Source organism: Peromyscus maniculatus, chromosome 10, assembly GCF_049852395.1.
Source record: "Peromyscus maniculatus bairdii isolate BWxNUB_F1_BW_parent chromosome 10, HU_Pman_BW_mat_3.1, whole genome shotgun sequence".
Classification (NCBI taxonomy): Eukaryota; Metazoa; Chordata; class Mammalia; order Rodentia; family Cricetidae; genus Peromyscus; species Peromyscus maniculatus.
The window spans coordinates 67568693-67582623 of record NC_134861.1 but is presented as its reverse complement, the minus strand read 5'-3'; the positions used below and the strand labels follow the sequence as shown (position 1 = coordinate 67582623).

Below are 13931 nucleotides of genomic sequence, written 5' to 3'. Positions count from 1 at the left end.
TGGATCTGTTTGATTGGCAGAATTACTTTACGGAGTTACCTGTAATTTGAACTTTTTGCCTTAATTTTTTAAAGTCAATCAAAAGAAAAAGAATCATCCTTTTGGAGAATGTTCCTATATTTTGGGCAAAACCACAGTCAAAGATACCACCTATTATATTACCCAGCATTCTCCAGTGTTCCCTGATGGGACTAATGCTGCCATTGCCTCCTGAGGTTTACTCCCTGGGAAAGAACTGTTTACATCAGGATGGCTGCCTTACTCACATGAAACTTGAAAGCTCTGTGCTCACTGCCGTTGAAGATTCAGCCCAGGATGCTGCTCTCATGCATGTTAATCCTGGATAAGTAGCTCATGGTAGTCACAAGGTTTCAAAGATTGATATATAATTTGCTTATCATAAATTCACCCTTTCCATTTGTACTATTGCAATGCTTTTCCTATATTCACAAAGTTATATAATCTATACTGTCTGACTCCAAAATGCTTTTATTAGCCTCAGCCCATTCTACCCCACCCTCAAAACACATGGCTATTAGAGGCCAATTTTCATTTATTCCTCCTCCAGCCCCTGATGACTACTAATCCATTTTCTGCATCTGTGGATTTTTCTACAGACCACATTTCCCATAGCAGAATCATATAATATCTGCTTTTGTTTTTCACTTTTTCCATTTAACATAGTGGTTTCCAGGTTCATCCATTTTGTTGATTTATGACCCTGCAATAAATAGTCACCTGTAAGCTTTTACCTGTAAGCTTTTACATGAGCATACATTTTCAAGAACTAGAATCACTATAGCAAATGATAACTTACATTTAAAGAGCTGCCAAACTCTTTTCCAAAGAGGCTATATCATTTCATCCTCCCACCACCAAGGTATGAGTTATAATTCCTTCATATCCTTGTCAACTCTGATTGCTAAGTAATTTTTTGATAGTCAGCCTAGTGGGAATATGAAAGCATTTTCACTGTGAAATTGATTTGCATTTCCATAATTGCTAATGATGTCCAACACATTAAAAAATGTAGTCTTTCATTGCTGCCTTAGATTCCCAGATCAGATAGGACTCTTTGTCCCTAAGGATCCATTCTTTTCATTTTGTGTGTGTGTTAATGTTTGCTTACATATATGTCTGTGTACCATGTATATGCTTGGTGCCCATGGGAGCCAGAAGAAGGCATTGGATCCCCTAGAAGTGGAGTTAATAGACAGTTATGAGCCAGCATGCGAGTGCTGGAAATTGAATTAGGGTCTTCTGCAAAAGCAACAAGGGTTCTTAACCACTGAGCCATCTCTCCAGCCCTAGATTTCTTTTTATTATCAATTATCTGAAAAAGTCATGCACGTGTATTTTGATCACATTCATTCCTCATTATCTTTTTTTGTGTTTTTTTGACTGGGTAAAATCCACCCCACATAACATAATCCAAGAGTTTTTTTTACTTCTTAAAAATGCCTACAGTACCAAGTAGATATTTGCATGTCTACACAAAAGTGACATGAAGCAAGTCCATGGAGTGCCATGACCTTCACATGGCAGCTTTGGAGCCTTTCTGGTAGTCTTGTGTTGTGTGCATGGGGAGTTAATTTCTTGTATAATCCTAAAATGTTGGTAGTTAAATATCTAGGTGAAAAGGAAATCTAGAGTTCAATGTGTGTGTGCTTGTAATGCTTCCTAGAACATTGCATTTTGGCTAACAGAGAATAATTTTCCTGTTACCTATGGTACCCATAGAAAGAGGATTTTTTTTTAAGTTCTTTCATGAGACTACTTGGTATCATCTTTGAAAAACAAAAGCAAAGTATTCCTGGTGTTATGAGAACATATGATTATAGCCACTAATGGTAAGCTCTGCCAGGAATTTGGATATCTATTAGCAAACTGAATTTCAAAGTGTGTCAGTTGAGTCTGTGAATGATTTATGAAATTAAATGAAAATTTCCTAGTGAGGTAGAGAAAAATCTCCATTATTAACCGTAATGAAGAAGACAGGATCTCAAGTTAATCAGATTTACTTTCTCTCATGCTGTAAACAAGTCATCATTAAAATTAGATCCCACCAGTGCTTATCAGATCAAAACCAGAGTCAAATACTGTCCAGATCTAGTCCTTACCCTTCTTGTCTTGACCCAAGGAATAACAGGACCTATTGTGAATCATGAAATCCGGGAGCAGGAATTTATCTTGGTCTACATGAATCTCCTAGGATATCAGATTCCCAGGCCATTCCATTGTTTAGAACATCGATTTGGACATGAATGTGAGTAAGAACTGGGCAAATAAGAACATGGTACCACTTGAGTGACTTTCAACACTTGGCCCAAGAGGACTGAGTTGTTTCTACTGGGAATTGTTACAGAGCAGCATCCTTTTGAAATGGCACCTGACAGCTCTCAGTGTTGGCTTAACTTCTGATCTTAGGTCCTCTTCATGTTGTCTTTCAAAATTACCCCCAAGTCAGCAGTGATATACCTTCTTCCCCAAATTATTTATCTTTTCTGGCTTGATTACAATCTGGATAGAAAGTTCAGTTCTTTTACTCTAGCATTTTATAAAATGTCAATCCCTGTTATACTGTACCAATCTTCAAGCATCCCCTGCTTCTTCACTAAATATTAGACACTCTGATCTGATTACTGATGTTCTAACACCTTGAATTCCTTCCAGCTAGAGCAGCTTCCACCTGGAAGCTGTATGCAAGAGCAGAACTTAACTGTCTAATAGGAGTGACCTGTCTTATCAGATGCTGCTTTCTTTCTTCCTTTGTGGCTTTTGGAATCGTAGAAAATGCTTTTAAATGCATAGACAACTTGATTCAAGTAAGAAATGTAAACTCTAGATAAAGAATCTAGGTCTTTCTGCCTGGAATTCTGATCACTAGACTTTCACCCAAACCCCTCACCCTGTCATTGTCCATGTCTCAGCTCCTACCTGGATGACTTAGAGACGCTTTCTGACCAAAGCGACCTCCACTCTCCCACATTTGACTTCGCCTTTTTTGAAGCCCTTACCTAGGGCCTAGAATGACTTTTGTAAGCTAGCTTTAGTCAATTTTTCTCACTGAAATGATAGCCACTAATTTCTTGTTTCAATTTTCATTTCTCCTTGTTAACTCATTGTTATCCATTTTATGTCTACTTGACTGTGTCAGTTACTTAAACTCTCTTAAAGCAACATTGGTTTCTGAGTTTCAAATCGTCTGGTAGCCAGCCGTACCTATTCAAGCACAACTGTCTAGCCTATTTAATAAACATAAGTCAAGGTTAATTTTAGCACCCGCCCTTAAACTTTGTACATTACCCAAAAGCCAACATACAAAGGGCTGTGCAGATCCCCAATCTCAGGGCAGAGTAATCCTTTGAAATAAAATATTCCAGTTAATGGTCCTGGTGGATAAATGGCAGGCAAACCATTTATCTGCGTTTCCCTTCTCCTCTGGAACACACTTCCCTTGTGTCTCATGTTCGTGTTTCACTGTCCGTTTATCCCTGGAAGACGAATGAGTGCGAACATCTTTGAACAGGACCTTCTCTTCTTGGCTGAGGTGAAGGGACATTAATCAAAGCCAGATGACAGTACCTCACTCCCAGGCTCTTGTGGGTGGCATGGAGATACTTAAAATTCTTCAGCAAGATTTCTTTCGGTTGGACGTGGAAACTTCCTTCCTCTTTGGTCATGATAGTGATTGAATGTTTGGTTTATAGCTACCTGTAGAAAAGTCAGGTGAGGACGAGAAAACCACTACTTCATCTTCCTCCCTCCCCTGATGTGAAGGGAAATGGAGATGAGAGAGCTAGAGCCTCGAGGGTGCTCATTTCCACGGCACCAGGTTTTGAAAGATGAGCACACCCCTTTAGAGGCCGTTCTTACCTCTACTCATTGACACTCGGGTATTGTTGACACTCGGGTATTGTTGACACTCGGGTATTGCAGTGCTGGTACCTGTAATCAACTGTTGGGGTTTTTTTTTTTTTTTTTTTTTTTTTTTTTTTTTTGGTTTTTCGAGACAGGGTTTCTCTATGTAGTTTTGGTGCCTGTCCTGGATCTCACTCTGTAGACCAAGCTGGCCTTGAACTCTCAGAGATCCACCTAGCTCTGCCTCTCAAGTGCTGGGATTAAAGGTGTGCGCCACTGCTGCCTGGCTTGTTTACATTTCTTACTTGAATTAAGTTGTCTACGCGTTTAAAAGCATTTTCTGTGATTCCAAAAGCTGCAAAGGAAGGAAGAAAGGGGGCATTTGATGAGACAGGGCACTCCTAGTGAACAGTTAAGTTCTACTCTTGTGTACAGATTCCTAAAGAAAGAAAATGAATGGCACACTGAAATAGAAACTGGTAACTTCTAGCCTTACACAACGATTAAAAATAAGCAGAAAAAGCGATCAGCATAAGAGCGATCAGCATTTTTTTTAAAACCAAGGTGCTGTCAATAAAATGCTTGAGTCTCATGTGTCAGAAAGGCAAAGGGATGCCCCAAAATGTCTTCTCTAAATTATCAAAAAAGAGATGGGAGTTTCCATCAAAATATCCAGAAAGACAAAGAATGCATTCATACAAAAATATACTTATCACTTGACACAACTGACTCAGTTTTGTAAGACTGAGTTTTATTATCGAGTAATATTTTAATTTATAATGTCTATGGTTGATTGCTGTTTACAACTTAAATTGAGTGTTTTAAATACTGTTACTAGTATTCTAATACTAATGTTAAATATTAAGAAACATTTACTTCAGTTAATAGTTTCACAACTTTACATATTGAAATTAATTAAATACTCAATGTTTTTAATATTGTGAAACAGAATGCATATTAAATTAATAATTAATAAATTAAATAAAAAATAAGGTATAATTTACTGCTATAAGGCAATAACTTCCTTTTTTTCCTTAAAGCTGTTTTTGTCATTTATACCTATAGATTGTGCCCAATATAATGATTATATTCCACCTATGAAATAGACAAATAGATTATACGTTTTCAATTGGAATGTCAATAAAAGCATATTTTTTTAAATTATGAATTTACTAGGAAGATAGATTCAGACTTTATGCCCCACTCCAAACAATTGTTTTAAAGAGAGTTGTGCAATGGCAAATGTAATCTGAGCTGTCTAAACAGACAAATGATTCAATAATAGTATTCATTCATGTTTGTTTGAAACCCACTAATGCCACTCTGTCAAAAAATCTCTAGCTCATTCTTCAGTTTGATAAGTAACTTAACCAGCCTCCACTTACTTATCTTATAATAGGCCCAGAGTTGTGTTCTACCTTAAGTTTTATCTACAAAATGGGACCTAAATAAGGATAATGATATGATAGGCTCCAAGAAAAGACTTTGGAAGCTGGATCCTAAGTATTCTCATGGAAATGTTCCACATTCTGAACAGGGTACTAGGGACAAAAAAACTGAGCCTGCCGCCTACACAGGCCTTTGTATTTCAATACCAGCTCTCAAGCACTGAGAGTCAACACTGGGGTTCTTCTTCCTCAGCACCAGACACACTACAACAGGGTTGATTGTGCTGTGGACATGTGTAAGCTCTTGCTGTTCTCTTGACGTCTAGGTACAGGGCCCCTGTATTCTGGAGACTTGTGCTCACTTGCATTCTTAAAGTAAGCAAGGCCAGTTATAACAGGATCGTGGGGGTACCTGTTATTACACATCAGGCCCACAGATGAAGATGGAACCAGAATGGTCTGAATTGTTTAATGATCTGATGACAGTTCCTTTCAAAGTATCAGGATGTGCCTGGGGGACACAGCTCATCCGTCAAATGCTTAACCAGTGTTCAATGTGGCCTGAGATTGATGCCTGCACCAAAACAAAACAAAACAAAACAGAACAAAACGTCGTCTGTCAGGACATTCTAGAACTCTGAATAAGTTTTGACATCTCAGTTCAACAAGGTGGAAATCACACATTTGTGGACATCTTTTGCTTCCGTGTGGAGCACTGTTGTCTTGCTTTCTACAGGGGGACCATTCTATAACCTCAGTTCTGTAGATAGTTAATACCTTTATAAAAATGATATATTATTTGCACACCACTTAGATGTGTCCTTCTACATATTTAAATCATCTCTAGATCACTAATAACACCATATTTACCAGTGAAAATCCTGTATAAATACTTGTGGTTTAAAGAATAATGTCAGAAGTGTACAGATGGCTTCGCTCCTTCCAAAATCATGGTGGTGGGCCCCATGAGATCTCCCTCTTCTGCCATAGCTTTCTATTGGTGGTGTGCTTCTTCAGGTCTAGTTTAGGTAGCCGTGTTGTTGAGGAATCATAGGTGAAGCCTCTCTGTCGTTTCTAAGGAACATGATCTCACAGCAGCTTTCCTGGTCCTCTGGCTCTTATGTTCTCTTTGTCCCTTCGTCTGTGCTCTTCCCTATGCCTTAGATGCAGGAATTGTGGTGTAGATTTATCACTTGTGGCTGGGCACATGTGACTCATTCTCTGTATTTTGATTACTTGCGGATTTCTGTAATGACCTCCATCTGCTGCAAAAAGCAGCTTTTTTGATGAGGAGTGAGAGCTACATTTGTCTGTAGGCATAAGGATGGATATTTAGGGTGCAGTTAGGGATTATGTTAGTTTAATAAAGTGGTAGTCATCCATTCTCCTCTAAGACCATGGCTTCACTAGCCCCAGTGATTGACCATGTCTCCGGTACCAGGCGTGATTTCCCTCCTGTTGAGTAGGTCTTAAGTCCGCCAAGACATGAGTGACACTATTGTTCCTTTAGAGTTAAGGTGCCACTCTGGTCATCACTCTGGTTTATCACTTTGGTTTATAGGTGTTGCAGCTGGGTAGGACTTAGTTGCTTCCCTCCCTTAGAACTTGCATAGCTAGTCCTCAAAGAGGAGGCTTTCGGGTCAGAACCACTCAGATCCTCCATGTCCTGTGTCTGGGGTTCATGGTGTCTTCAGCAGTAGGGACTTTCTCTCAACCACTGGGAGGCAACCAAGAGCAACAGCACTAGCCTATATTGTTTGGGGAGTCTCTTGGACAGCCCTGACCAACCATTTGAAAGGGAGTTCCTCATGCTTGGTGTTGAGGTTTTTATTAGATAATTTAAGGCGGGAGAGTATTGTCAGCACAAGTGGGAAAATTTCATTTGAACTATTTGTGTGTGTGTGTGTGTGTGTGTGTGTGTGTGTGTGTGTGTGCATGTATGTGTATACGTGTATATATTGATTTATATCTGTTATGTAATTTGGGTAAACAAATAGTAATATGATTCTTTATGGCTTTTTCATTCCTCCTTAGTGTTACTCTGCCCTTTCCTCTCCCTTCCTTCTGTATTGACCTCTCTCTTTCCCTATCACAATTAACACCCCATTACTCATTTACCTCTTCAAAATCACTTACATCTTTTTATTTCCCTGCTTAGTGATCCCCCCACGGTCCCCTTTTTACTTTCCTGGTTTCCGCAGTCACCCACATTATATACTCATGTCTGAAGATTTGGAGCTAGGAACTGCAGATGAGAGAGAACATGTAATGTTTGTTTTTCTGGGTCTGAACTACTTCACTCAATATAGTATTTTCTAGTTCTATCCATTTATCTGCAAATCTAAAAGAGTCACCTCCTACACTGGACAGTAGACTAGTAGAATGACAGTCACCAGGGACCAGACAATGGGGACAAGGTGAAATAATTATCACTTGAATGGGTGAATGGACCCATTTAATTATCAGATGTAATGAAAAGCATGATGACTTTACCATGTTCTGTTTACTGGAAATTCATTAGAATTATTCATTCTCACAACAAAACAGTGTCAAAACCATTTCATGATGCAGATGTCTATAAATGCGTCACATTGTGCACCTTTAACATAACATCTTTCTCTAAAAGGCTATTTTAATATATTTGGAAAGAAAACTTGAAACCATGTTGATGCTCAAACTCTCTCTCCTAGATCCTCATTGGTGATTCACTGACTGTTTTGTCACCAATCTCACGGATTCACTATGTTTAGTAGTGAGCTCTGTGGATTCACTGACCCTGTCTAAGCCATAGGCACCATCACCAGTATTGGAAGAGTTAGTTTTGTACGTGAGAAACATCTCAGTATTTCAGAATGCATGAAAACAAATTTTTATAACAAAACTCTCGTCTCCCTACTGAGGGTTTTCTCAAGCTTTCCACTTGATGGAACTAAGCTAATTGCTCTGTTTGTTGGAAGCTTGTGGGAATGATAAGGCACACGGCGTGTAGTACTTTGTGGGGTCTCTTCCCAAAGTAACTAATGGGCCTGGTCCTTTAGATATGAATCACCCAAGGGAAAAAATCAATTAAATCAACATTTTGTATAAAAACCTAAATTCTTCGATACCTAATCTTTTAAATATTAGAAAACAGTGGAATCATCTTAATCAGTGTAACTGAAAAAGACAACCATGGGAAAGTGTCAGTGAAAACTGAGTGAGAATATAAGAAACATGACAAAATTACACTAATATATTTCCCAAGTCCTTCTTAATTTTCATTGCATCAAGTTTCTGTGACATATTGAGGAAAATCCACTTACAATTGTTTTTGGTTTTTAGAAACAGGCTTTTTCTGTGTAGCCTTGGTTGTCCTGGAACTCACTGTGTAAACAATTTTGGCCTTGAACTCAGAGATCTGCCTGCCTCTGCCCTGCAAGTGCTAAGATTAAAGATGTGTACTATCACTACCTGGCCCACTTACAATTTTATAGTATTCACCTAGTAATTGGCCTTTGAGTCTCTGTATTTTGGGGCCTTATTATATCTTGGGATTATAATGAAGAAGGAAAGAGACAGAAAAAAAGTTCATTGTTTACTTTGGACTTCTGCTTTTAGGTTTTGGAAGTTTTAACTTGTAGATGTTATAATTCTAACACCTCATGATGTTCAAATGTCAACAGTAATTTTGTTTGTTATCACCTGTGTATACTTTTACTAACTCCCTCCCCATTTGCTAATCATGCTCCATTCTAAATTCTCCTGAATGAATTTCTTTTCTGGAAATATTGATTTACGATGTGATATATTTTTAAAACAATGAGACATGTATAATGATAATGCCTGTACAAAGACCACTATCCTTAGAATATTTACCCAGCATTTGCTTTGTATCAGAGAACCATCCATGACTGAACCGATACAAGGACCAGAAGGCCAGCACTGGCTGAGGTTGCACTCGAGCTGGGAGGATCTCAATGTGACCACCTTGCAGGAGCTGCTGGAGCACGGGTAGGAACCTCCACAGCAGCCATGTGTGTGCACATTATGGAGCAAGAACAGATCAAAGGCATTTCCTCTGTTTTTAACACAAAAACACTCAAATTTGCCATACCAGTAAATAACTCACAGAATATCTCTTAATCTTTACATTTCGACATCAATTTCCTCTTCACCGATAGGGTGAATTTTGACAAATTTCACATTCAATTGGAACTATAGGAACTATTATGTTAGGGGAAAAGCTTGAGATCAAATCTTAAGTCTTTAAATGTTTTGTTTTGAAATGAACTCTCAGAACTGCAGGTACTATATTGGACTAGTTAACGGAAGGATTAAGTAATACTACTGAAACGTTAGAGTTTGAGGAAATAATAAACACCAAGTAAAACTAAGGTTATGTAGCCTTGACAACCTTGCCCTCTTAAATGATGACATACTAACCAAGTTTGTCCCCTTTGGTTACTGAGGCTGTAGCAGGAAAGTCAGTGGGAGGAATGGAGTCTTATTTCAAGATTTGTTTTCATTTATGTATCTGGGCTATAAATTTCATATTACGGATGTGTGTGAGTATATGCACATACATGCAGGTGCTCACCCACAAGGCCAGAGGGTGCCAGGTTCCCAGAACTCTGAGTGACAGGCTTCCTGACGTGAGTTCTAAGTACAGAACTCAGGTCCTCAGCAAGAGTACTGCATACTCTTAACTGCCGAGCCACCCCTCCAGCTCCCTCCTTTTGAAAAGATTTATTTTGATTTTTAATAAGAACATTTTTGTGGTCCTGGGGCTCAACGCTAAGGCTTCATGCATGCTAGGCAAGTACTTTGCCCCTGAGCTATATTCCCAGCTCAAGGAATGAATTCTTATTAACTACTTATTACATTACAGGTTGTCTTATCTAAATTGATCCATTAATTCCTCACCAATAAACAAATTCCTGAATTATAATTATTTTAACAGCTGAGGAAACTAAGGGTTAAATTTAAGAATATTTAAACAACTATGTCAAAGGCCACAGCCTATGTAAGTGATGGTAAGCTCTACTGCATTTATCTGCTGCAAAATGTAAGTGCTAGATAGAGCACATCGTAAGAACTCCAAAGAGGAAAACTAAAGGTAGCTATTCACCCCTCAGAAAATCATAAGGTTTCCTCATTGGTTTAACTTAGCTCCCAAGGTTCTTAATAATTTGTCAAATAAAGTACTTTCTCCAAGCCAATGTCCCAAACCTTTCAACACAATGATGTTCCTCTAAGTGCTGGGTGTGGGAAAAGCCCTTTGCGGTCAAATAAATAAATAAATAAATAAATAAATAAATAAATAAATAAATAAATAACCATCCCACTTTGGGGGTTTGTAGACCTGGCTCCCTAACTGAGATATTATGTAACAAGTTTGCTACAAAGGGTGGGGTGGGGAACCTTTATGAGTCTCTACCCAAAAGCCATAATTTAAAAAAATAAAATAATTCTCAACTAATTTTTGAATGTCTTTTTACACTATGTCCAGGGCTAGTCTCAGAAAGTGTATAGATGTAAGTGAAAGGAGAGAAAGATTTGATCCCAAGGAACATATATCAATTGAGTGCTTCAGAGATTTGAAGGCAGTAGGCAACATTGTTTCGGATATCAAGGGTCGGAGGCTTAGAGGCACAGCTCAAGTGATAAAGTGCCTGCTGTCTAAATGTGGAGACCTGAATTTGAACCCCTGGCATGAACGCTAAGAAGATCTGGAAGCACATATAATCTCAGTACCAGGGAGATAGAGACAGGAGAATCTCCAGGCCTCGCTAGGTAGATGTTCTAGCTAAATCAGTGAGCTCTAAGTCCAGTGAGAGATCCTGTCTAAAAAATGTAGTGAATACCTGAGGAAGATACCAACCAAAAATGGCCACTAGCCTCTACATACATAAGCACACATGTACACACACACACACACACACACACACACACACACACACACACACAAGCATGCCATGCCATGTGGGGTTATATAGAATAAATTCAAGCTCACTTTTTCCATTTACATCTTCCTAGATCCACAGTTTAACTTTGACAGTCTGGGCAAGATGTTTTTCTAGTCTAAGTGTCCTATTCCTTTATCTTCTATTTAAAAATGTAAAGTAATATTTTATTCCTCTCAGTCTATAGCTTGGGGTTTTTTTGGGTGGTGGTGGTGGATTTATGATATGTTAATCCCTCACTATAGATTCTATTAAATGAGATGATGTAAGAAGCTTCATGATAAGAATTTCACTTTCCATAAATGTGATTCCTTGTTATAGTAGCAAAGAAACTAAAACAGGTAGTGTGCATTCTCCCATTGAAGGTTAAGACTCTACCTGTGCCCTGAGAAGTCTTACAGTAAGACATCTGTGCTCAGAGAGTATGAACTCCCGTGATAGTAGACCCTGTGTGCCTGACATTGATGACATGTTTCAGGTCAATAGTAAACATGCAACTTAACATTGTGACGTTTTATGTTTCCAAACCTAGGCAGTCCTGTCCAAGCAGAAGTAAGATTTCCCTTCTGTGTGCTGAGCAAGGTGAGACTGGTGTTATATCATGGGGCGTGACGTTAATTTAACTGTGCTGGCTCCTGGGAAGCAGGACCATTTATGCATGACAACCAGAGCTCAGAATCTGCTTGGGTTTGGTGGTGAATCACGTACTGTGGTTTCTGTTCCCTATTAGACTGTGGTCGCCGCCCTGCTGCTCGGATGAACAAGAGGATCCTTGGGGGTCGGACTAGTCGTCCTGGGAGGTGGCCCTGGCAATGCTCTCTGCAGAGTGAACCCAGTGGACACATCTGTGGCTGTGTCCTCATTGCCAAGAAGTGGGTCCTGACAGTTGCCCACTGCTTTGAGGGGTAAGCTGCACCCTTTCATTTCACTTTGCTCTGGATCTTAATCATCTGTTGCTTGGAAATTCTCGGTGGTGTATGTAACGCTTGGAAATCTTTTCAGTGCAAATATAGCCACTCTCCTTCCCGGGTCTTTCTTCCCTCTTCATCTTCTGCTCACTAATGTCCAGTGGCTGTATGGTGCTTGGAATATATATGCTAGGGAGGGAAGAGGATAATGAAGACGTTCAGAAGACTGATTTCCAGGCTCGGTTCAGTCTCTGTTCTGGACATCTTAAGTGTATCGTATACATAGGAATACACATGGAAATAGTTTGTCTGGAAACGACGTGAGGTTTAGATGCACAACCAGTAGGTAGCTTTGGAAGTAGAATTAAAGATACAATATTTGTGTTAGGTTTCTCAAAGACGCAGAACCAAAACTTTGTCCCTACAATATCTTCCCCACAGCTTTGTGTGGGCTGGAAGTGAGGTAGTCTATTTAAAGTCCCTAGGAACCAAGCCTGGCAGCAACTAGTAGGACTGATAAAAGTGCATGTATCTTTAAAAAATATTGCTGCAAACATCCATTGTGCCTTTCTCCCTGTCACTGTGGTCTGAGGATACTTGCATTTCCTAGCATCACTCAGCCCTTCCCACACTTCTTTTCTCTTACTTCTTCATCATCCTCAAGGGAGCCCCTGTTACAGCCTGATGGACATCTCTCCATGGCTCTAAATACATGGTGGCATTGTTGATTTCCACAATCTGAAATGACACTTTGTATGTCATTAATGCTTTTCTCTTTTGGCAATAACCATGGGCATCCATCCCTCTCGGTCAGTTCTTGTAGCGTTGTTGCATTCTTTGGGAAGCTAAGTACTGTTCTGGATGGACTTAGCATGAAATTTTCTACTAGTCTTCAGCTGAAGACTACTTTTGGAGATACCTTCAATTTGGTGTTATAAGAATGCTGGGGGAAAACTCCTTCTTATGCAAAGCTAGTCTCCTAGGGGTGCTGTTGCTTCTAGAGGAGGGTGTGAACACACTCAGCTCCATCAGAGGATTACAGGCATAGATATGCGCTCCTTGAGGGCCTTAGTAGGAAGACTTTTTTAAAAAATCTTTTTTTTAAGTTTAGTTTATTTTAATTTTTGTTTTTGTTTTTGTTTTGAGATAGGGTTTCTCTGTGTAGTTTTGGTGCTTATCCTGGATCTCACTCTGTAGACCAGGCTGGCCTCAAACTAACAGAGATCTCCCTGGCTCTGCCTCCCAAGTGCTGGGATTAAAGGCGTGTGCCACCACCACCCAGGCTTAAAAACCTTTTGAGATTATAATATAGTTATATCACCCCTCCCTCCCTCCCTCTAGAGTCACCTTGCTCTCTTTCAAATTCATGGCTTCTTTTCTTTTAGTTGTCGTTTTACATGTGTGTACACACACACACACACACACACACACACACGTACACACATGTACACATGCATGCACACACACATACATATTTCTAAATACATAAATAAAACTTGCTCAGACTAAAATGTTACTTGTATTTATATGTTTTCAGGGTTGACAATTTAATATTGGATACTTAACTGGTGAGCTCTTTTCTGGGGAAGACTATTCCTCCCATCCTCATTCCTTAGTTGACTATAAATTCCCTGTCTAGGTGTGATGGTTTGAATAGGTATGGCCCCCATAGACTCATGTATTCGAATGCTTGGCCATAGAAGGTGGCAGTGTTAGGAGGTGTGGTCTTGTTGAAGGAGGTGTTTCTCTGTGGAGTCGGGCTTTGAGGTCTCATATATGCTCAAGCCATGCCCAGTGGGATAAACTCCTTCTACTGCCTGAGGATCAAGATG

At 39.4% G+C, this 13931-nt stretch overlaps 1 protein-coding gene across 2 annotated transcripts in view; it reads left to right on the top strand.

The window, feature by feature from the left end:
* Corin (corin, serine peptidase) overlaps nt 1–13931 on the top strand; it is a 218938-nt gene that overhangs the window by 189681 nt on the left and 15326 nt on the right. For both annotated transcript variants that reach the window (XM_042257503.2, XM_006979681.4), the window contains exons 17-19: nt 9126–9239; nt 11724–11773; nt 11922–12096. In XM_042257503.2, the coding sequence (XP_042113437.1) occupies nt 9126–9239; nt 11724–11773; nt 11922–12096 (339 nt within the window). The remainder of the gene's footprint in view (nt 1–9125; nt 9240–11723; nt 11774–11921; nt 12097–13931) is intronic.